The 23,205-nt window shown below is 54.9% G+C and overlaps 2 protein-coding genes across 8 annotated transcripts in view; both read left to right on the forward strand.

The window, feature by feature from the left end:
• The window catches only part of TBC1D10A (TBC1 domain family member 10A), a 35,169-nt gene extending 32,886 nt beyond the window's left edge, over nt 1-2,283 (forward strand). The window contains exons 7-9 of the mRNA XM_010359574.2: nt 182-371; nt 498-652; nt 1,450-2,283. Of these exons, the coding sequence (XP_010357876.1) occupies nt 182-371; nt 498-652; nt 1,450-1,926 (822 nt within the window). The 3' untranslated portion in view covers nt 1,927-2,283. The remainder of the gene's footprint in view (nt 1-181; nt 372-497; nt 653-1,449) is intronic.
• Nucleotides 2,284-4,582: 2,299 nt separating this feature from the next.
• On the forward strand, nt 4,583-9,203 carry CASTOR1 (cytosolic arginine sensor for mTORC1 subunit 1). 7 transcript variants are annotated; one of them, XM_030915214.1, is made up of 9 exons: nt 4,588-4,889; nt 5,497-5,567; nt 6,734-6,921; nt 7,007-7,072; nt 7,210-7,469; nt 7,925-8,038; nt 8,202-8,284; nt 8,374-8,468; nt 8,623-9,203. In XM_030915214.1, the coding sequence occupies exons 1-9, from the start codon at nt 4,777-4,779 to the stop codon at nt 8,689-8,691; spliced, it is 1,059 nt and encodes a 352-aa protein (XP_030771074.1). In that variant the 5' UTR covers nt 4,588-4,776; the 3' UTR covers nt 8,692-9,203. The 7 variants fall into 7 exon arrangements, with proteins under 7 accessions (XP_030771077.1, XP_030771078.1, XP_030771076.1 ...); XM_030915215.1 differs by having other exon boundaries at nt 4,592-4,889; nt 7,007-7,139; nt 7,343-7,469; XM_010359567.2 differs by having other exon boundaries at nt 4,600-4,889; nt 7,007-7,139; nt 7,346-7,469.
• Nucleotides 9,204-23,205: the final 14,002 nt, after the last annotated feature.

Here is a 23,205-nt window from a genome sequence, read left to right on the forward strand (position 1 = left end):
GCTACTCCGGGGGACCAGCTGGCTCTGGTTTGCTCATCATTGTATCCTAGCACCTGGCAAAGGCAGACACCCTGCAGGCGGTACCTGCCTGAGCCTGCTGGGTGCTGGGTGCTGGGGTGTAGTCCCTGCCCTGGCTCCTGCAGCCCACGGTCATGGTCCCGTGGCCTTGGTGTCTCCCCAGGAGGCGATCCAGTTGGATGGGGAGATCCTCTTCTCGCTGTTGCAGAAGGTGTCGCCGGTGGCCCACAAGCACCTCAGCCGTCAGAAGATCGACCCACTCCTCTATATGACAGAGTGGTTCATGTGCGCCTTCTCCCGCACCTTGCCCTGGAGCTCTGTGCTACGCGTCTGGGACATGTTCTTCTGCGAAGGTACTGGGCTGGGCTTGGGGGGAGCACCCCTGTTCCCAGCAGCCCACAGAGGCCCACAGGGGGGCCTCTCTTTACAGAGAAACTCCCAAAAGGCTCCTTGTACTTAACTGCCCATCCCCCATGCAGGAGTCAAGATCATCTTCCGGGTAGGGCTGGTGCTGCTGAAGCATGCGCTGGGCTCCCCCGAGAAGGTCAAAGCCTGCCAGGGCCAGTATGAGACCATCGAGCGACTGCGGAGCCTCAGCCCCAAGATCATGCAGGAGGCCTTCCTGGTCCAGGAGGTACAGCCTGCGCCTGCCCCTTACCACGGGGAGGGAGGAAGACAGGTGGGGGTCCTTTGAAGGGGGTCCCTCTAACCCTCAGCCCCTGAGGGTGGGTCACCTATGCCAGGACCATTGCTAGGCGGCCCAGAACATGTGGGTGGACCTCATCCTTCTGTCTGGTGAGGAGCATGGGACACAGAGAGGCCTGGCTCTGCAGGGCCTTCTGGATCTGAGCCGCTTGGGAATGAAGAGTGCTGACCCACGGCCCCCTCTTCCTCCCTGGTACCCCATTCACAGCCTTAGCTCTTATTTCCCTTTCTTCTTTCTTTATGGATACTTGTCTCTCAGGGGCAATTAGATGGAACATGCGTGGCCAGCTTTTACACATGAGGAAATGGAGGCTCACAGAGGCAGAATCACTAAGCAACTCCCCTTAAAGTCACCCACCCAGGTGGAGCTGGAGTTTGAGCCTAAGCAGCCAGGCTGCCCTGGGCAGTGGTGGAGGACAGATTGGCAGAGAGCAGGTTTTTGTCTATCTGGGTCTTACCCTTCAGCCCCATAGTCAGGCAGGTGGACTCGTGAAGATGTGGGCAGCTTTCTCCTCTGAGGCGGTGAGTCTCAAGTGTCCAGCTCACCTAGCACTCAGCTCTGGGCCTTGTGACTGCAGCTTGGGACTAGACCCTCATCCTTCCTGAGGTCAGTGTTTAGTGGCCAGGGCTGGGGGATGCTCAGAAAGACTGGGGGCCCAGGCTGGGAGGCAGAAGGGGAAGGTCCTTCTTCTTGGCGCCCACTTGCCTGTGTCACTGCCCCGATAGGTGGTGGAGTTGCCTGTGACAGAGCGCCAGATTGAGCGTGAACACCTCATCCAGCTGCGGCGCTGGCAGGAGACCCGGGGTGAGCTGCAGTGCTGCTCCCCGCCCAGGCTGCATGGTGCCAAGGCCATCTTGGACGCAGAACCCGGTCCCCGGCCTGCCCTACAACCTTCACCGTCCATCCGCCTGCCCCCAGATGTCCCCCTCCCTGGCTCCAAAGCCAAGCCCAAGCCACCCAAGCAGGCCCAGAAGGAGCAGCGGAAGCAGATGAAGGCGAGAGGGCAGCTGGAGAAGCCCCCAGCCCCAAATCAAGCCATGGTGGTGGCCGCTGCAGGAGATGCATGTCCCCCACAGCATGTGCCCCCGAAGGACTCAGGCCCCCAGGACTCAGCCCCTCAGGATTCGGCTCCCCAGGTCTCAGCTCACCACCGCTCCCAGGAGAGCCTGACATCCCAAGGGAGTGAGGATACCTACTTGTAACCCTGGCAGCTCAGGCCTCCAGGGTGGGGTCTCCACATACCTACACGGTTCATGAACTGACATTCCACGGCCTGCCCACCCTCTGAGGACCAAGCTGCCTGGCCACTGGGCTGGAGTCTGGCTGGTCCAACACAGATTCTGCCTGAGTCTCCTTATTTATTTTCTTTACAGTGGCACTCGGGGTGGCCCAGCCAGGGCAGGCAGAAGCTAGGGCCTGGGGGTAGGGCCTCCTTCAGCCCCTTCCTCCTGGGGGGATGCTCCCCAGTGTTAGGGTACTGGTGTGAGGGGAAAGGGTGGGGTGTACTTTGTGTAAAATAGAAACATGGTTTTGTACAGAAATAAACAGCCTTGTGTAGACAGCTCGTATACCACCTTGGTTACCTTGGTGCTCAGCATCTCTTCTCTGCCCTACAGAGCCCCTCCTCCTGGGCTCCAGCCCAGCACCAGAGTCTCTCTGAGAGGTACCTTTACCAGAGGACATGCCAAGTCCCTGGCCAGTCCCCATTCTTAACCCCCATTTTCACTCATCCCATCCCCACTGCCTTATGTCTACCTTCTGCCAGGGTAGACATAAGGGACGCCAGGGCTGGAGCTCAGTGCTGGGCAGAGCAGGGTATGCTCCCTAGGCCTCATCCTCACCCGCCACCAAGGGGGCAGGGACTCCTAAGGAGGAGGTTTCAGGGTCTTCCTCCTTCAAGGCCTGCCCTGGATGCTACCTCAGGCTCCAGTAAGTTTCTGAGAGCTCATTCTGGGTTGGGGTCAGGGATGGGGCCCAGGGTGGAGCACCGTGAATGTCCTTACAGGCTCAGCCCTCAGGGAGAGGGGCGAAGTGTGGATCTTTGATAAAATGCCACTTTCGATTTACTGAACACTTGCCAAGTGCCAGGCTGAATTGGTCAAGTAGGCTTGATTAGCCTCATTTTACAGATGAGGAAACATGAGCTGACTGGGAAAGGAACCACCCAGCCTCAGCCAGATTTGCACCAAGAGCCCCTCACTCAGCTTCCTCTCCTGACCAGGGCTCCAGGAGACCTGACTCTGCCCTTGAGGGCCCAGGCAGGCACTGCGGTCACAACCTGATGACTGGTGAGGGCAAGGACAGGGTGTCCCTGGGAGAGGCCCCCCTTCTGCTGAGGAAGCAGCTTTTCCAGTCAAACAATAGCGCTGTTACTGGCAGATGACCAAGCTGGGCCAGGCCAGGCCAGAGCGGGAGGGGGCAGGAGAGGGAGGAGCAGAGCCTCCCTGGGAGCTTTCAGGCTTCGCCTGGGCCTGGAACATCCTGTCCTGGTGCAGCTGGGGATACTGAGGCCTAGGGAGGTGAAGGGTCTCAAGAGACTATCAGGGTAGGCCACCGCACTTCCTGCCTCCTTCCCCTCAGCCCTGTGGTTTCCCACTCTATCTGCACCTGCCATTGATGAGATGGGCTCAGCCTTTGAGAAGCTCCTCCTTCCCCTAGTCCTCCAGGGGATAGGCCAGGATGTGGTGGCTACACAGTGTTCCACAGGAATGTGTCAAGCCCGAGAGTCCAGGGAGGAGGCTTAGCTTGGCTTCTATCTGCCTGTGGTGGGGGCTCCAGAGCAGGCAGAGGGCCTGCTCAGGCCTGCTGGGTCCCAATCAGGCCTGAGGCCTGCTTTAATCTACTTGGTTCAAAGCCTCACATCTGAGGCCTCAGGGTGCTCGGGGCAGACAAGGGTCCCCTGGAGCATTCTCGGCCCTGCATGGAGCCAACATGGACATGCTGATGCCTGCTCAGCCTTGGGGTCTTCTTAGACCTGTGGGGGCCTGATAAGATCTGGGGTGTCTGCCAGTGCCGGGGGCCTCCTTGAACCTGAAGCAAGTTTAGATGTGCACAGGCCAGCTAACGGCTGCAGGCTTTGGGGCTCAAGTTTCAGGCTTGAGGTCTGAGTACTCACTGAACCTCAGCTGCATGGGCCTCCCCCACCAAAGTTTGAGCACTGGGCATCACTGGCTCAAGCACTTTTGGGTTTTGTTTGTATCGAGGGACCTCAAGTCTTAGGCCTTGGCCACCTCCAGCCCCCTAACCCAAAGTATGTCGCTCAGCAGAGGTGGCTAGAATTCTATCTCTGTGTGTCCCTGGTGGGGAGCCTTCTATTTTGAAAGTTGGATGAAAGGAACAAGTGGGGCTACCAGGCCAAGTTTCAACTTGGCAGCCCCCTCGCAAGCGGGGAAGGGTAGGTATCAATCGCAATCATTTGCTGGCGGCCCTGCCCCCTGCAGCCATCAGAGGCAGGAGAGCGAAAGGAGAGCGAAAGGTGCCCGGTGGACGGCCGCTGCAAAGCCGACCTATGCCTGTCATCGCTTCAGGGGTTTGGGGGCAGCGTTCTGGTCCCAGCCGAGCTCCAGTTCGTTTCGTGGTCCTTCTGTCTCAAGGACCTCAATCATAAAACCCACGTGTGTGCCAGAAGGACAGAAACGTCCCCTAGCCTCCGGGATGCTCCCACCCGCTCCGCAGCCGGCGTTCCGCGGGAAGGGCGGAGCCCAGGGAGGGGGCGCGTCAGGGGCGGGACCTGGAGGAGTCAGACGGGGTGGGGTCTATCCTCGAGCCAGTGCTAAAAAAGGCGGAGCCGTTCGGGGCGGTCTCGGTGGGCTGGAAAGCGGTTCTGGTATTAGGAGGAGGCGTGACCACCCAATAGTCTTCTCTTCCCGCGGGGCGTGGCCGTCAAAGAGCTGGACGCCGCGCCTGGCTGGGCGGGTGGGTCAGCCGCGTAGCGGGCGGCGTGGACGCGGCCGCGCAGCGGCTCCTTTAAGGCTCGGGCACCACCCCCGCCGCCCCGCCTCCCGCGCGGCCTGGGTCTAGTTGGCGGTGGGGTCGGGTCCGCGCGAGCCGCGATGGAGCTGCACATCCTAGAACACCGGGTGCGGGTGCTGAGCGTCGCCCGTCGGGGTCTCTGGCTCTACACCCACCCGCTCATCAAGCTGCTCTTCCTGCCCCACCGCAGCCGGTGCGCGCCCGGGTTCGGGAGCGCAGATGGGGGCTGGGGGCTCTGCTGTCGCTCGGGGCCAGGGTCGGAGGATTAGGATCGCCGTAAGGCAGGCAGGCAGGGGGGCGGGAGCGGGTGGGGAGGGCTCTCCCCTTCCGGCCGCCATCCGGCCTGGGGGACCACAGCCTATCCGGCCCCGTGAGGCCCCCTCCAAGGGGCAAAGCGCAAACAGCCTGGGATGGGCAATGCTTAACTCAGTGGTGTCAAATGTGGGCATTCCTACCTGGTCACTCCGGGGAGCTCCTTCCAGGACACCTCCCTTCAGGTCAGAGGGGCTGGACTAGGGGGTCCAAGGTCCGACGCCCCTAAGGCTGTCGCCGCGGGTGTGAACCTCTCCTCCCTCGAGGAGTAGAGGGGTGGAAGGCCCCTGGAGAGGTCGGGAGGCCGGAAAGTAGCCCCCAACCCCGGAGATGGGCCTAACATCCCATTGCCCTGGAAATTAAAGGCCGAGGGGGCAGGAAGGCGCTGGCCCGGGGTCGCAGGGGTGTCTCGGGGCAGTTGGAGAGAAATCCACTCCCGATCCCCAGTTCTCCACACGAAACTGAAGATGCTCCCCACCCCCAACCAGGTGCAAGTTCTTCAGCCTGACGGAGACCCCTGAGGATTACACGCTTATGGTGGATGAGGAGGGCTTTAAAGGTGGGGGCTGGTCTGGGGAACGGGAGTACGGGAGGGGCTTGTCGCACTCCCCTTCTGTAGGGTTCTCACCAGTTGCTGGGATCCGTACCAAGAGCTTAAGCCTTAAAAGCAGATGTGTCAGGGTTCGAATCCTACTCCACCACTCCTTGGCTGTGTGCCCTTGAGCAAATCACTTCCCCTCTCTGAGCTGTTTTCTCTTATGTAAAATGGGTCTAGTTCTGGTTCTGATAAACAGGGTCCCATGAGGGCTTTATAAACTCAAAACCGCTGAAGGGCACTCAGCAGTCAGGCCTGCAGAAGGGCCTCTGTTATGGTTCCAGGCAAGTGCTGCTGTTAGAAGTCCCTGGGTATTATTTCCTCCTGGTCTTATCTCCCTGGTTTGGGTCACCTCCTCCCCTGCTGGTCTGGGAACTCCAGGAGTCTGAGGGAAGGAATGCAGGAGTAGGCAGCCATCTCAGGGGAGGGTCCTGGAGGCCTCCTGGCTGTGCTGGGGTGAATAGCAGCCACCCAGGCCCTGGCCCCTGCTCAGCACTGGACGCCAGCCTGGGCCCTCCCTGGGCCCTGGAGCTGACGCCCAGCTCCTCCTCCTGCTGCTGGCCCGGCCCATCCTCACAGGCTTGGAGTCTCAGGCGAGCTAGTTGGAGCTTGGCCTGTCCCCCTGCTCCACGGCAGGCCTTAGTTTCCCTGTTTTTACTTCAGGGAAGTCTGGGTCTGCAAAAGGGGGAAGGCAGTCCCCCAGCCAACCTGATCTGCGAATGCCCCCTGGTGGTGCCGTGTGGTATAAAGCTTCTGCTAACCCACAGAAGACACGGTAGTGAGGTAGATATTGTCGTCCCATTTTACAGATGAGGAAACTGAGACTCAAATCACCTGCCCCAGGTCACAAGACAAATTAACAAAGCTGGGATTTGAACCCAGGTCTGTCTGAATCTGGACCTCTGATCTTAAGTGGGAAGTTTCTATGCCACCAGGCCAGCACTTGAAGCCTTTCTCAGTCTTTGCAAACATAGGGACTTCAGGAGCAGAGCTGGGGGGAGACAGTCCCAGCCTCCAGACCTGCCCTTACCTTGATGGAGCCCTCCGAGGCACAGAGAGGGAAACTGAGGCTCAGAGAGGGGCAGGGGCCAGCCTTGCAGACCCTGACCTGACATGTCCCCTGCCCACAGAGCTGCCCCCATCTGAGTTTCTGCAAGTAGCGGAGGCCACATGGCTGGTGCTGAACGTGTCGTCTCACAGCGGTGCGGCAGTGCAGGCTGCTGGGGTCACCAAGATCGCCCGCTCGGTCATCGCGCCACTGGCCGAGCACCACGTGTCTGTGCTGATGCTGTCCACTTACCAGACGGACTTCATCCTGGTGAGTTTCCTGCTAGTGCTGATGCAGAGCAGGGTGGATATAGGTACCTGGGAGCCCATGTGATGTGCCATCTGCTGTGGCCCAGGTGCGGGAGCAGGACCTGTCCGTAGTGATCCACACGCTGGCCCAGGAGTTCGACATTTACCGCGAGGTGGGCGGAGAGCCTGTGCCTGTGACGAGGGATGATTCCAGTAATGGCTTTCCCCGCAGTCAGCATGGTGAGGGCCGCCCTCTGACACCTGGACTTGGGCAGGGCCTCCTCTTCCCACTGGATCTCTTCCCTTGTAGGCCGCAATGGGGCAGGAGGACCCTGGCCAGTTCCTGGATAGCAAGACCCGCCCCGGGCCCACGCCTCTCCCTGACTGGCCACCAGGGGGCGCCCCAGCCCACGGACACCTTTTCACCTGCTGCTGTCCTCCAGCAGGGCCCAGCCCCACGGTGCATCCCATCCAGAGCCCACAGAACCGCTTCTGTGTCCTCACACTGGACCCTGAGACGCTTCCAGCCATCGCTACCACCCTCATAGATGTCCTCTTCTACTCACACAGGTGGACCTTGGAACTTAATCTTTGTCCTCACGCCACTGTTCCCTACACTCTGTCCCCCCACCTTCTGCCCATCCATCAGTTTTGCAACTCTCCCTTGTCCTCTCTTGGGATTCCTGGCAGCCCATGACACTCACTTGTGCTTCACTGATGTTCGGGGAAGGTTCTTGCCCCAAAGCTGGATCCCTTTCCAGTGGTGTCCTCTGAGCCGTGCCCTGGTCTGGCCCGCTAACCGTGGGGTCCTTTGTTTTTGGCACAGGCTGGGTTCATTGTCCTTCCCTGTCCCCACCCACACCTTCCAGAGGGCTGGACCCTTGGGCGGGTAGCAGAGACAGCAGAGCCTGCCCAGGCCACCATGCCAGCTCCTTCTCAGGGTTCTGGAGGCTGATCGGGGTCCTCCAGCAGGGGCAGTAGGCTGGGTGCCTGGCAGAGCCCCTAAACCTCCCATCCCTCCCCAGCACCCCCAAGGAGGCAGCCTCTAGCAGTCCTGAACCCAGCTCCATCACGTTCTTTGCCTTCTCCCTCATCGAGGGTTATATCTCCATTGTCATGGATGCTGAAACACAGAAAAAGTAGGTGACCCCTGACCCCGGGTGGGCCCCAGGCCCCAGCCAGTCCAGGCAGGGAGGAGGTGGGGCATCAGACTTTGAGGTCAGCAGGTGTACCTGTCCCAGAGCTCATGGTCAGGCAGGGGTGGATGGGGGTGCCCTGCCCATCACCCATCTCCCTCCCCAGGTTCCCCAGTGACCTGCTGCTGACCAGCTCCTCAGGGGAGCTGTGGAGGATGGTGCGCATCGGCGGACAGCCCCTGGGCTTTGGTGAGGGCCGTTCCCGGTGTTGGGGGGTTGGGGAGTGTCTGGGGAGCAACCGGCATGTGCCACATGTGCCCCTCCTCCACCACCCTCAGATGAATGTGGCATCGTGGCGCAGATCGCGGGTCCCCTGGCAGCTGCTGACATCTCTGCCTACTACATCAGCACCTTCAACTTCGACCACGCCCTGGTGAGCACCAGGGGCTGGGGCTGGGGAGCTCCTGAGGGGAGAGTGAGGCCCAGAAATGTGGGCGGCTGGAGGTGGTCTCAGCTGGGCCAGGAAGTCAGGGGTGGCCTTGGTCAGCTTCTGCCTTGACCCTTCCCTCCTGCCCACCTGCCCTCAGGTGCCCGAGGACGGTATCGGCAGCGTCATCGAGGTCCTCCAGCGGCGGCAGGAAGGACTGGCTTCCTGAGTCCCGTGGGGAACAGAGCAGCCACCCTGCTCTCCCCTTGACCCAGGCTTCCAAAGACTTCTCTAAAGCTATTTCCTTAAGCTCTGGAATGAGCCCCCTGTTCTGCCGGGGACTCTCGTTCCACTCTCTGTACGTAAGCTGCGTGCGGGCACCGGCTTTTACGCAGACACCTGTGTGCACTCGCAGGTGGAGTGGGCAGGTGCTAGCCTGACTGCATGTCTGCCCACACAGGGGAACACGGTGCTTGGGGCTTAAGCCCCCAAACCATCACTCCCTGCGCGGCCTCGGCGTTTGCACAGTCCCTGCCTGAGGCCCGAGCCATCCCCCCAGCCTTCCTGGGCCAGCTGTCCCCCAGACAGGGCCCTGACCTCTGTTCTGCCTCTGGTGGGGTTGCCTTCCCTGGCCAGGTGAGTCCTGACAGTGCCTGTCCCTCCTGGGACCTCCGAGAAAAGTATTTTGACATCTCTCTCTTCTGTTTTTATTGACTTGTTAATAAAGGACTTTGTAGTGACTGGGTTGGGCTATGGTCCTTGGGGGTCCTCTGGGTCTGAGTCTCAGCCATGGCTCCACCTCATGGTCCCCTCTATCTGAGGTCTTGGTCTCTCTCTGTGTAGCTGGCTGGGGGCTGGGCTCACCTGGCTTTGCCTCATTCACCTCTCACCACAGCTCAGTAAACTATCACCATTTTCCAGATGAGGAACCGAAGCTTTGAGAGGTGACATGACTTAGCCAAAGTCACGTGATTCCCATTCCCATGCCTGCCTTTGAAATCTGGGGTGTTCCCAGATTTCAGAATAGCTTCCAAATAGCCCAGAGGGTTCTGAACCTGGGCAGAGACTCCCAGACCCTCCTATTTGGGGAGTCTCCCAGCCTTCCCTGTCACTGTGGATATGGCCAGCCTGCTATGAAACCCACCAAGGAGGGCCCAAAAGCACTTTTCTTTCTTCCAGCCTGCTGCCTGCTTTCTTCTAGCCCACTGCCAGCTTTCTTCTGGGCCTTGCCTGAGTTCTGGCTGTCCCTCTTGTTGGCTAAGAGATCAGTCGGTTCTTACCACCGGGGCTCTCCTGGAGTCACTCCTAAGGTTCAGGGCCAGGAGGACGGGACAGGGACCTGGAGGCCACCTGGAGCCCGCTCTCTCCTCGGGGGCCGCCACCCTGCTTGGTGAGGCTGGGATCCTGCCATGGCCTGATGAGGCCCCACAGATGCCCCAGGGGGACTATCGGGTACCCTCAGCCCAGACCCGCCCATGCTCAGGCAGGGAAGAAGGGTGTGACTTCTGTGTACTCAGAGGTCGTGGTGGCTCCTCAGAAAAGCCAGAACAGGGACAGGCCTCTGGCAATGCGCCCGCCCTGCTCCTGGGGACCAGGGGTCTGGGGCCTCGAGCTGCAGATCACAGGAGCCAAGAGCACAGCACAGCCTGGTGAGTGAGCAGCAGGGGCTGCCCGGGCCAGCCCTTCCCTTCAGCCTCAGTTTTCCCATGTGCATGGAGACCTAGGAGACAGCTCCTTCAGGAACACGGGGAAGGGGGCATTTCTTTGGAGTTTGACTTTTTTTTTTTTTTTTTAATGGAGTCTTGCTCTGTCGCCCAGGCTGGAGTGCAGTGGCACAATCTCAGCTCACTGCAACCTCCACCTCCCGGGTTTAAGAGATTCTCCTGTCTCAACCTCCTGAATAGCTGGGATTACAGGGGGCCACCATGATGCCAGGCTAATTTTTGTATTTTTAGTAGAGACAGGGTTTCACCACATTGGCCAGGGTGGTCTTGAACTCCTGACCTCAAGTGATCCACCTGCCTTGGCCTCCCAAAGTGCCACGCCAGGCCGAGTTTGTCTCTTGTTGGGGGGGTGAGGTTGAGGGGGGTGAGAGTCCCAGTTCCTCTCTTTTGAGGGTCTGGTGTGGGACCTGGCTTGGGGGATGTCTGGGCTTGAAGTGGGGGCTTCAGAGTCAGGATTCTTGGGGCTGCTTAACCTATAGCTAGTGGGCTCCCAGCTCCTCATCCAGCCCTGGGGGTCTCACCATCTGTCTGTCTGCCTGTGAGTCATTGCCTGGTTTGGTGTTCCTGTCACCCCGGCTCACCAAGGGCCTCAGGCCTCTCTTGGGTCCCTCATACCAAGTCCCAGCCTGGCCTCGGCTAGTTCTTGGGGTTGTCCAGGCGGCTGGCCTGGGTGAGGGGCCACAGGCGCATCACTGCGGGCTGCTCTGACTCACACACAGGCCTGAGGTCAGTGTGCCCGTGTGTCTCTGCCACATACCCGTGTGTCTGTGTGGAGGATTTTTAGCTCCGACATAATAGGGTCCTTAGGAGTCACTGGGCCGGCTCTTTGCCTCCAGCAGGCTACAGATAGGGCCATCTTCCTAGGAGTGCTGGGGAGATCATGAGAACAAGCTGGACTCAGGGGCACAGAGCTTGGGAGGTGTCCCAGGGACACACAGGTGAGAAGGTGGGGGCGCCTTCCAGGAATGTGACCCTGAATCTTACACGCAGCTGATGCTGTGTGTCAGGTCAGACAGACTGACCTTGAGCTCTGTCAAGTTAAGGTGGAGACACACAGAGCTACCTCCTTGTCCTATCCAGGCCCCCAGAGAGTCCTGGGGCACAGAAAGCTGGTCTGGTCAGCCTGGGTCTGGGGTTGGGCTCCATGTGGGTCATTCATAACTGAGGTTGGCGGCACTCTCTGGCACGCAGCCCACATCCTGCACCCTGGGAGCTCTTGGTCACCTGTCCACATCAGCACAGGCTGGGGAGCCGAAGTGCCTGTCTTCATAAAGATGGCAGCAGGTCCCAGGGAGGGGCCTGCCCATGGTCCCTCAGGGAGAGGGAAGGGGCTCTCAGCCCTCCAACTACCAGCCTAGTGCCCAGCATCTGCAGGGAGGATGTGGGCCTGGGTGGGTGGGGACGGGAGATGAGGAAACCTCAGCCAGGGAGAGTCAGCGGCTTACTTCCACCCTTTCTCATCTTCATGCCAAGACAGAGGAAGTGAGCTCCTAAATTCCCCTCCTCTGAAATACTGGAGCAGAGATTCAGGATTTAAAGTCCTCATCTCCCTCCCTGGCAGGCGGGCCCACCAGGTCCCATGCTTGCCAAGTGGTTCCACAGCTGGCTTTTTGGTCCTCTGTAGAGGTGAGAAGAAACTGTACGTGCTCTTCATCTTCCTCTGGGACCCAGGATTCTGCCCGGTGGGAAGGGCCTGAGCAGGAGGCAGGAGAAAGGGGAGAAAGGGGTACCAGGGGATGCTGAGCCATCTGTGGCTGGCTTACTGAGCAAGCACAGGGAAGCCGCTTCCCTCATTTGCCTGTATGGGAGGGCAGGTGTTGTGCTTGGTTAATTCACATCCATACAGTCTACATGTTGCTTAAAGAGAGGCAATACGTTCGGAGAAATGCATCTTTAGGCAATTTGGTTGTTGTGTGAACATTATAGAGTGTACTCACACAAACCTAGCTGGGATAGCCTACTACACACCTGGGCTAGCTGGGCTAGCTTGTTGCTCCTGGGCTACAAACCTGTACAGCATGTTTCTGTAGTGAATACTGTAGGCAGTTGTAATGCAATGGCAAGTGCTTGTGTACCTAAACATAGAAAAGGCACAGTAAAAATGCGGTATAAAAAAAGCATAACCAGGTGTGGTGGCTCACCGTGTAACTCCAGCACTTTGGGAGGTTGAGGCAGGAGAATCACTTGAGCCTAGCAGTTTTAGCCAGATGGAGACCAGTCTGGACAGCATGGCAAAAGCCCATCTATACAATAATAATAATAATTTTAAAATAGCTGGGCATGTGGCTCACATCTGTAATCCCAGCAGTTTGGGAGGCTGAGGCAGGTGGATCACATGGTCAAGAGATTGAGACCATCCTGACCAACATGGTGAAACCCCTTCTCTACTAAAAATACCAAAAAAAAAAAAGTAGCTGGGTATGGTGGCACGTGCCTGTAGTCCCAGCTACCAGGGAGACTGAGGCAGGAGAATCACTTGAACCTGGGAGGCGGAGGTTGCAGTGAGCCGAGATCACACCACTGCACTCCAGCCTGGGTGACAGAATGAGACTCTGTCTTAAAAAAAAAAAAAAAAGCTGGGCATGGTGGTGTGTGCCTGTAGTCCTAGCTACTCAGCTACTCAAGAGGCTGAGGAGGGAGGATCACTTGAGTCCAGGAGTTGAAGGCTGCAGTGAGTTATGATCATGCCACTGCACTCCAGCCTGGGCGACAGAGCAAGACTCTGTCAATAAATTAATTAATTATAAAAACAGTACACCCACCGGGCGTGGTGGCTCACCCCTGTAATCCCAACACTTTGGGAGGCTGAGGTGGGCAGATCACGAGTTCAGGAGTTTGCGACCAGCCTGGCCAACATGGTGAAACCCCATCTCTACTAAAAATACAAAAATTAGCCAGGCCTGGTGGTGCACGCCTGTAATCCTAGCTACTCAGGAGGCTGAGGCAGGACAATTGCTTGAACCTGGAAGGCGTAGGTTGCAGTGAGCTGAGATCACACCACTGCATTCCCGCCTAGGGGACAGGGCGAGACTCCATCTCAGAAACAAAACAAAATAAAAAATACCAGTATAGGACACTTACCATGAATAAAGCTTGCAAGACTAGAAGTTGCTCAGAGTGAGTCAGTGAGTGAGTGGTGAGTTGAATGTGGAGGCTTAGGACATTACCATACATTACTGTAGACTTGATAAACACTGTATACGTAGGCTACACTAAATTTATTAAAAATATTTTTCTTTCTTCAATGATAAATGAACTTTCACTTACTGTAACATTTACTTTGTAAACTTTTTTTTTTTAAATTTTTAACTCTTGTATTAACACTCAGCTTAAAACACATTGTACAGCTATACAAAAATATTTCTTTATATCCTTACTGCATAAACTTTTTTCTATTTTAAAATTAAATTTTTAAAAACTTTTTAAACATTTTTGTTGAAAAACTAAGACCAAGCCGGGCACAGTGAGTCACGCCTATAATCCTAGCACTTTGGGAGGCTAAAGCAGAAGGACTACCTGAGCCCAGGAATTCGAGACCAGCATGGGCAACATGGCAAGACCCCGTCTCTACAAAAAATAAAAATTAGCTGGGCATAGTGGTACACACCTGTGCTCCCAGCTACTCAGGAGGCTGGAGTTAGAGGATTGCTTGAGCTCAGGAGGTCAAGGCTGCAGTGAACTGTGTTTGTGCCACTGCACTCTAGCCTGGGCAACAGAGCAAGACACTGTCTCAAAAAACAAAAACAAAAACCCACCAAAACTATGACCAGCACGCACACACTAACACACTAGCCTAGGTCTATACAAGGTCGGATCATCCAGACATCACTAGACGACAGGAACCTTTGAGCTCTATTATAATCTTATAGGACCACCGTCATATATGTGGTTCATCATTGACAAAAATGTTATGCGGTGCATGACTGCATATTCAACACATGCTCTTGTTATCCCTATTTTACCCAGGTGGACGTGAAGCACAGAGAGGTGAAGTGCCTTGCCCAATGTCACACAGCTGGGCAATGTGAAACCAGAATTCCAAAAGAAGGTTAGGAGTCCCTACAGGATCCTGGGGAGTTTCCTTGGGCAAAGAGACGCTTTAGCTGAACCCTGAGGGACGGGAGATTTTGCAAGATCCCTTGCAATCCAAGCTGTCTGCGTCGGTGGCCGGGTGTCTGCTGCTGGTGGCAACAGATGTGTGGGCGGGCACGCGAGGCCTGGCCCTGGTTCCTTCCTGACCCGGGGCTGGCAGGGTGGGTATGTTGGGCAATGGCCGCGGTTTGCATCTCACTTTCTCAGGCAAGCCCCGGTACTGGGGTTCCAGAGCCAGGCTGCCTCTTATGGGGTACCCAGAGCTGCCTTCCCGGGGGTTGGTCATGGTGCTATGTGGATGTGTGTGCTGCATGGGTGACTGTGCTGTGGGGATGTCTGCAAGCTGCATGGGTGTGTGTACTGCATGGGTGCATTCTGCTTGGGTGTGTGTGGACAGCATTGCCTTCGCAGTGAGTGCACACCTCTGTGTATACGTGTCTACAGATGAGTCTGTTTTGGCAGGAAGGTGCGCATGTATGTGAGACAGTTTACACACATGTAGAAGTGACGGTGTGTCCTGGTGTGGGTGTGTACTCAGACCTCTACTAGAGGTCTGGCTGGCTGTGGCTGTACATGTATCTGCTTACATAAGAACACTGGCTCCCTTTCTGCATGTGTGCCTGCCTGCATATATATGGCTGTATGTGTCTGTGCATCTGTGCATGTGTGTACACATGTGAGTGTTGGTGGGGGGCCTGTGTTTCTGCAAGTCTGTTTTTCTATGTGTCAGGGCTGGTTTTGTATGTTTCTGAGAGTATGTGCACGTGGAGGCATCTTCCATGTTTTTTTTTGTTTTGTTTTTTGAGACAGGGTCTCACTCTGTCACCCAGGCTGGAGTCCAGTAGCACGATCTCGGCTCACTGCAACCTCTGTCTCCCAGGCTCAAGCGCTTCTCCTGCCTCAGCCTCCCAAGTAGCTGGGATTACAGGCACGTGCCACCATGCCTGGCTAATTTTTGTATTTTTAGTCAAGTTAGTCACCATGTTAGTCAGGCTGGTCTCGAACTCCTGACCTCAGGTGATCCACACTCGGCCTCCCAAAGTGCTAGGATTACATGTATAAGCCACAGTGCCCGGCCATCTTTCACGTTTTTGTGTTCACACATATACCCGTGTGTACCCTCTTGCCTACTTCTCTACCCTGAACCCACATGCCCTCAGGCCTCCCTGCCTCTCCCTGATCAGGGGACATTTGCTGCTGCACTTCCACCTCCCCCAGTGCTGGCTCTAGTGCCCAGCTCTCAGAAGGCCCAGCTCCCCTGCAGTCACCAGTACCCTCTACCTTCCACCTTCCTGCCCTGGATTCCTCAGCCTTGGCCTCTCCGGTTTCCCTCCTATCCGCTCCCTCCTCTCCTTCTCTGTCTCCTTCTGTCTGCAGCCAGAAGCATGCCTGCCCCTCCTTTCTGCCCACTGTGTCCAGAGCTGCTCAGCCTGGACTCTGCTCAGTCAGCCTACCCTGACACAGAGCCCCCGCACCCTCCCAGCTCTCCAGCCCAGTGCTCCCCCGCAGTCGGCACCCCATGCTTTCCAGGGACCGAATTCAGCCACGGTGTTGTCTCCTCTGTTGCTGCCTTAGACTCCTCGCAGCTTCTCTGCCTCAGTCTCAACCCTAGTGTGTCCTCTCCCTCCCTGATCACAGCCCCCTGCTCACAAGATCTGCCTTTGAGACCTCCCAGCCTGTACCAGCTTTCTGGTTGGCGCCTCCCCATGCTTGTTCTCTCCCAAAGAGGAAAGCCGCCCTCCCAGCTGCCATCAGGCCATGTCCTAATCCAGCATGCCTCGGCCTTTGCAACTTAAGTGAGGCTTTTCTGTGTCTATGAATAAAAGCTCTTAGATAAGTGCACAATAGGCAATAAAACAGGAAGAGCCAGGGGAGGCCCTTGGACTTTCTCCTGCCCCCTTGCCGTCTGACTCACTGTCTTCCAGCCCCCTTGGCTTTCCTGGGGTGGTTGTGTTTTTCAACTCTGCCTTAAAAAAAATTTTTTTTTAATTGCAGTGAGCTTCACATAATATATAAAACCAGCCATTTTAAAAATGACTAATTGGGCTGGATGCCAAGCCTGTAATCCCAGCACTTTGGAAAGCTGAGGTGGGTGGATCACTTGTGCTCAGGAGTTTGAGACCAGCCTGGGCAACATGGCAAAACCTCATCTCTACTAAAAGCTAGCCGGGCGTGTTGGCATGTGCCTGTAGTCCCAGCTGCAGGGGGTGGCTTGAGGTGACTTGAGCCCAGGAGGTGGAGGTTGCAGTGAGCTGAGATCATGCCATTGCACTCCAGCCTGGGCAAAGGAGCCAGACCTTGTCTCAAAAAACAAAACAAAACAAAACAAAAACAAAAACAAGAAAATGAATTCGGAGCCCTTTAGTACATTCATAATGTTGCACAACTGTCTATCTATTTCTGAAACATTTTCATGAATCCAAAAAGAAACCCCATATTCATTAATAGCCACTCCCCATTCCTCTCTCCCCCAGCCCCTGGTGACCACCAGTCTGCATTCTGTCTCTATGGATTTGCCCATGGTGGATATTTCTTGCAATGGAATTGTGTAATAGGTGACTTTTTGCATCTAGATTCTTTGGTTCTGCATATGTATGCTTGTATACATGTGTATGTATGTCTTTGGGGTTCATCCACGTTGCAGGGTGTGTTAGTGCTCCACTCTTTTTTATGACTGAATAATAGTCCATGGTTTGGGTAGACCACATTTTGTTTCTTTTCTCTTTTTTTTTGAGACGGAGTTTCACTCTTGTTGCCCAGGCTGGAGTGCAGCGGCACAATCTCAGCTCATTGCAGCCTCCACCTCCGGGTTCAAGACATTCTCTTGTCTTAGCCTCCTGAGTAGCTGGGATTATAGGCACCCGCCACCATGCCCAACTAATTTTTGTACTTTTAGTAGAGATGGGGTTTCACCATGTTGGCCAGGCTGATTTTGAACTCCTGACCTCAAGTGATCCACCTGCCTCAGCCTCCCAAAGTGCTGGGATAATAGGCATGAGCCACCGCGCCCAGCTGTATTATCTGTTAAAGGACATTTGGGTTGTTTTCACCTCTCGGTTACTAGGCTCTGCCTTCTTGACTGTGGAGGCGCCCAGCACTTTTGTTCAATGACACATTATTCTGCCTTCCTTCTGTATATGCTTGTTCTGTGGACAGAGTGTCCTGGCCCTGGCCAGTCACCCTCTATCACCCATTGAATGGCCACCAGCAGGCCTTTGGGTGGAGCAAGTGCTGATGGCCTTCTCTCTCCCTTAGAACTACCTGATTTGTTTCTCTTTTTTTGTATCAGAATAAACACCCAGAGTTTCCTTAGTGTCTCTCCGAGACCAGGACGGGGAGGCAAGCCACCTTCCACAGCGCCTGTCCCAGGGCACTTCCCCCAGGTGGTGGTCAGCCTCCCTGGGAGCCCCACCTCTGTGTCCCAGACTTCCCCTTGGGATCAGGGCTGTCATTTGTAGACAGCCCCACTGGGACCCTGGCCTCTTCCCACCATCTTCTGCAGTTGTCTCCTTCTTGGGCAAAGACTCTGAGGTTTTGCGGCACTTGCTGTGCCCGTGCACCTGGCACCAAGAGAAGGTTCTGAGTCCGACCAACTTCCTTCCTCCCTGTCCTCCGTGCCTCCTGCCTCTATGTTCATGCTTGTGTGGGACGAAGGACTCCTAGCTCCAAGTGCCAGAAAACCAGCGCAGCTAGCAAAGAGGGGACCTATGTCTTGTCCCATGTGGCTGGGACACACCACGTGTATGTCCCTGGCTTCAACAGGGCTCAGGGCTCAGGGAGACCCCTCAGCCTCCCTGGCTGCGCTGGCCACATTCTTGTCCACTCTGCAGGACCCCCCACCTCCGCCTGTGAGGCTGGGGAAGGTGGTTTTCCATAGCGGCAGATTAGTGATATCCCAGCCATGTGACAAACGTATGCTTCCTGAGTCTGACGTCATCCCAGGGAAGGATTCTGATTGGTCCTGTTCAGGACACAGGTGCATTGCTACACCACAAAAGCGAAGGTGAGTCAGGTGCTCCCTTCTGTGGCCTGCGGTGAGAAATGGGTGGTCCATCGATGGGTCTTCCAGACCCTTCCATGTGCCGGGTGTTGGCCCTTGTATGCACATGTGTGAGCATGTGCGTTTACTCACCCTTCAAAACCTGGCTATAAAAAGACATTCGGTGCAGGTTCATTTGACCAGAAGCATTTTCCTTCTCTCTACTTTATCCTCCACACCTAGCCTGTGCCCAACGCACACAGTGGGTACTCAAATATAGGTCAAATGACAGACTGAGAACTCACTGTGATTTGTCTGTTTTTGCAAAAGGTAGGACTGCCCCTTTCCACGAAGACCAATCTCTTTCTCTCAGACCGTCAGGTGCCACTCGTGTGGAATTCATTCTGAAGCGAACTCTTTAAAAGAAGTACCAGTGGCTTTTTCTTTTTTAGTCAATTTTCCAGGAAAGTGCTGAACTCTGCAGTGACTGAAAGAGCAGATTTTGATTTCCCTTTAAACAAAATGATCACAAAAGGAAACTCAGCATCTTTGAAATTGAAGTTTCCCAGAAACAGAATCACACGCTCTGATGGACTGTGATTGATAGAGCTCTGATTTCTTTGGGAGAGGGGACCGGGAGAATGCATGGAAAAGGGTCTGAGAGACTTGTTCCTGCCCACAGCGAGATGGCCCTGCACTTCCAGAGGCCTGGCTCTGGGTTCACCAGATGTGGGACAGGGACACCTCTGGGTCCTGGCAGCCTAGGAACCACAGTTCACCTTTCCCCAGGCTTCTAAAGATGGCTCCAGCTTTATGGCTATGCATTCATCGGTTCACCAAGAATGTAAAGAGAACTGCCGGCCGCGGTGGCTCACGCTGTAATCCCAGCACTTTGTGAGGTCGAGGCGGGTGGATCACTTGAGGTTGGGAGTTCAAGACCAGCCTGACCAACATGGAGAAACCCCATCTCTACTAAAAATACAAAATTAGCCGGGGTAATGGCACACGCCTGTAATCCCAGCTACTCGGGAGGCTGAGGCAGGAGAATCACTTGAACCCGGGAGGTGGAGGTTGCAGTGAGCCGAGATTGCGCCATTACACTCCAGCCTGGGCAAAAAGAGTGAAACTCCATCTCAAAAAAAAAAAAAAAAAAAAAAAAAAAAAAAAATGTATGGAGAGCCTATTACATTCTGGGGGCTTTGCTGTGCTCTGGAGAGGCAATGGGGGTAGGGGCCACAACCACAGTATACACCCTCTGAGAGTTTCCAGTCTGGCTGGAGAGACAACCTCATAGTTGTAAAAATGTACACCTCTGAAGAGCATGGTGAGGAGGGATACGTGATACTCTGGGAGGGTCCCAGGAGGTGGGTGGGGACCAGCCTGGGGTGAGGAAGGTCAGGGAGGTATTCCCTGAAAAGGTGCAGCGTGGACTGGATGTTGATGTCTAGGTGGCAGGTCACAGGTAGGGTGCTCAGGAAGTGGAACGGCATGTGCAAAGGCCCTGAGGTGACAGCTGCTCCTGGAAGGACTGAGGAAGGCCAGAGAAAGAGGCAGGCAAATGAAAGGTACTAGTGAGGCTGAGAGGTGGGCAGGACCTGGTGGCCGTGGTAATGACTTTGGCCTTATCAGAATGGGAATGGGAAGACAGGGACTGTTTAAGCAGAGGGAATGGACCCGACTATGTTGTATGAGCCCCTCCCTAGGGGCCACAAGAGCAACAAAGCCCAGTGGGATGCCATTACCCCTCACTCCTCATCTTCCTCCCTCCCTGTCAGACTTCTAGCCACACCTGCCATTCTCTAAACTAGGCCTGTGCCGTCCTGCGCCCAGGCTGGCCTCCCACTGTGACAGGGAATCTCCTCCCTCTCCTGGCTTCTTTTCCAAACTGTTGTTTTTGCTTTCCTCAAGCCACTTGGCAACATCAGTTCTGGACAACCCACTGGGCATGTGGGTCGATCTTGTGGCTCTAGGAGGGGTGCCTGGGCTCCAGTGTGCTTTTGCTCCCTCCCAGGTCTCTGCCTCCCAGGCCTCAGCTTCACCATCTGCAGGACAAAATAATGATACTTGTCTCCTAAAGTGGTTGCAAGGATTCAATGCTTAGGACCGGGACCAGTACACAGAGATTGCTCCAGAAATGTTCCTGATAATGATGACCCCATTCACCCAAACATTTTTGGCCAGACTCTGACGTTTCAAAATAGGTATGGTATGTTGTCATCAAGAGAAAAGTCAGACTAGACTTCCTTATCCTTGTTTGATGCTGAGGGTTGTATCCTTGTTTGATGCTGAGGGTAGTATTTCAGTGCTTAGAGCCGCTAGGGGGCTCTGCCTGGCTCTATAGGGTTGTGGGCACTCTATGGTCATCTCACATGTCCCCTCATCTCAGGACAGGATCCCGGGCTCAAAGAGAGCACCAGGCCAGTCAGAGAGTAGACAGTGGTGGGGCCTTGTCTGAGGACCTATGGATTCAGTTGCCGTGACGCTGACAGTTGGAGGTTACTGCACAGAACAGGGTTCCTTCTCCTACACCTGTGGGTGGACACTCCAGGTCCCAGAAGAACTCTGTGGATGTTGCAAGCCAAGGGATCCCCCCCGATCCCAATGTAACCTCGATGACCTTCTGGGGAGGGTGCTTGGTGGCTCCTTGTTCACCCTGGGGTTTATGTAACACCGCCTTTCCCAATCACCCTCAAAGCCACCGTGTGACATAAGCAAATGCCCGCCTTCGTCTGCCCCGGCGGCTGGTGGGTAAGTGTGACCAAGCACCTGCTCCAATGTGCCAGGCACTCACGTGCTCACCTCATTGCATTTTGCTGACTGTCCTACAAGGTGCATTTGCTACTGCATTTTAAAACATTCAGATGCAACTCACCTAGCACCAAATGTATCATTTCAAAGTGTATGATTTGGGGGTTTTGGGTATATTCACATGGTTGTGCAACCATCGCCACTATGTAATTCCAGAATATCTTCATGACCTCCAAAGAAACCTCGTGCCCATTAGCAGTCTCTCCCCAGCCCTGGATGCCCCAGCCCCCGGCAGCCACTGGTGTATTCTCCGTGTCTCTCCATGTGCCTATTCCCGACATTTCCCGCAGAAGAATCATACAACATGTGGCCTTTTGTGTCTGGCTTGTTTCATGCAGCATCATGGTTTCAAGGTTCATGCATGTTGTGGCACGTGGCAATGCCTCATTCCTTTTTGTGACTTAATATCCCTTTGTATGGATAGAACACATTTTGTTTAATTGTTTAACCATTTTCTATTGACAGACATTTGGGTTGTTTCCACTGTTTGGCTATGCTGAATAATTGCTCCTGTGAACATTTGCAAGTTTTTGTGTGGATGTACGTTTCTTTGTTTCCTTCCTTCCTTCCTTCCTTCCTTCCTTCCTTCCTTCCTTCCTTCCTTCCTTCCTTCCTTCCTCCCTCCCTCCCTCCCTCCCTCCCTTCCTCCTCCCTCCCTCTTTTCTTCTTGCCCTCTCTGCTTCTCTCTCTCTCTCTCTTTCTTTTTTCTTTCGGCGTTTTGCTCTTGTTGCCCAGCCCAGAGTGCAATGGCACAATCTTGGCTCACTGCAACCTCCACCTCCCAGATTCAATCAATTCTCCTGCCTCAGCCTCCTGAGTAGCTGGGATTACAGGTGTGCACCACCACACCCAACCAATTTTTGTATCTTTAGTAGAGATGGAGTTTTACCATGTTGGTCAGGCTGGTCTTGAATTCATGACCTCAGGTGATCCACCTGCCTCGGCCTCCCAAAGTGCTGGGATTAAAGGCGTGAACCACCGTGCTCAGTCTCTCTCTCTCTTTTTTTTTTGTCCAGAGACAGAGTCTCACTCTGTCACTCAGGCTGGAGTGCAGTGGTATGAATATGGCTCACTGCAGCCTTGACCTCCCCAGCTCAAGTGATCTTTTGGTCTCAGCCTCCTGAGACCTGGGACCACACAGGCACATGCCGCCATGCTCAGCTAATTTTTAAATGTTTCGTAGAGACGGGGTCTCACTTTGTTGCCCAAGCTGGTCTTGAACTCCTGGGCTCAAGTGATCCTCCCATCTTGGCCTCCCAAAGTGCTGGGATTACAGGTGTGAGCCACCGCGCCTAGCCTGTTTTCAGTTCTCGGGTGCATATCTAAGAGTGGAATTGTTGATTATATGATATCTCTATTTTTTTTTTTTTTTTTTTTTTTTTTTTAGACAGCGTCTCGCTCTGTCACCCAGACTGGAGTGCAGTGGCAGCCAATCTTGGCTCACTGCAACTTCTGCCTCCTAGGTTCAAGCAATTCTCCTGCTTCAGCCTCCCGAGTAGCTGGGACTACAGGCGACCGCTACCATGCCTGCATAATTTTTTGTACTTGTAGTAGAGATGGGATTTCACCATGTTGGCCAGGCTGGTCTCAAACTCCTGGCCTCGAGTGATCTGCCCGCCTCAGTCTCCCAAAGTACTGGGATCACAGGCGTGAGCCACTGCACCCGGCCTCTGTGTGTAACCATTTGCAGAACTGCCAAACTGTTTTCCAATTTGGCGGCACCATTCATTGTAGAGTCCCACAAGCAATGTCCCAGGGTTCTCATTTCTCCATCTCCTCGCTAGACGTATGATCATCTACCTTTGATTATAGCCACCCTAGTGGATGTGATATGGCTTCTCGTCATGGTTTTGATTTGCATTTCCCTGGTGTTGAGCATCTTTTCACGTGCTTGTTTGCCATTTGTATATCTTTTTATTTTTTTTTTGAGAAATGTCTATTAAAATCCTTTGCCCATTTTAAAATTGGATTGCTTGTCTTTTTCATTGTTGTTCAGTTCTGTCATTGCTGTTTAAAAAGAGGAAACCGAGGCTTAGAAGGGGGATATGACTGGTCCAGGGACACTGGGTTCACAGGCCGATTGAGATGGAACTTGGATTGATCTCCACCTTCCTCCCAGCAGATTGGGGGCCACCTTCTC

The sequence above is a fragment of the Rhinopithecus roxellana genome, chromosome 13 (genome assembly GCF_007565055.1).
Source record: "Rhinopithecus roxellana isolate Shanxi Qingling chromosome 13, ASM756505v1, whole genome shotgun sequence".
Taxonomy (NCBI): Eukaryota; Metazoa; Chordata; class Mammalia; order Primates; family Cercopithecidae; genus Rhinopithecus; species Rhinopithecus roxellana.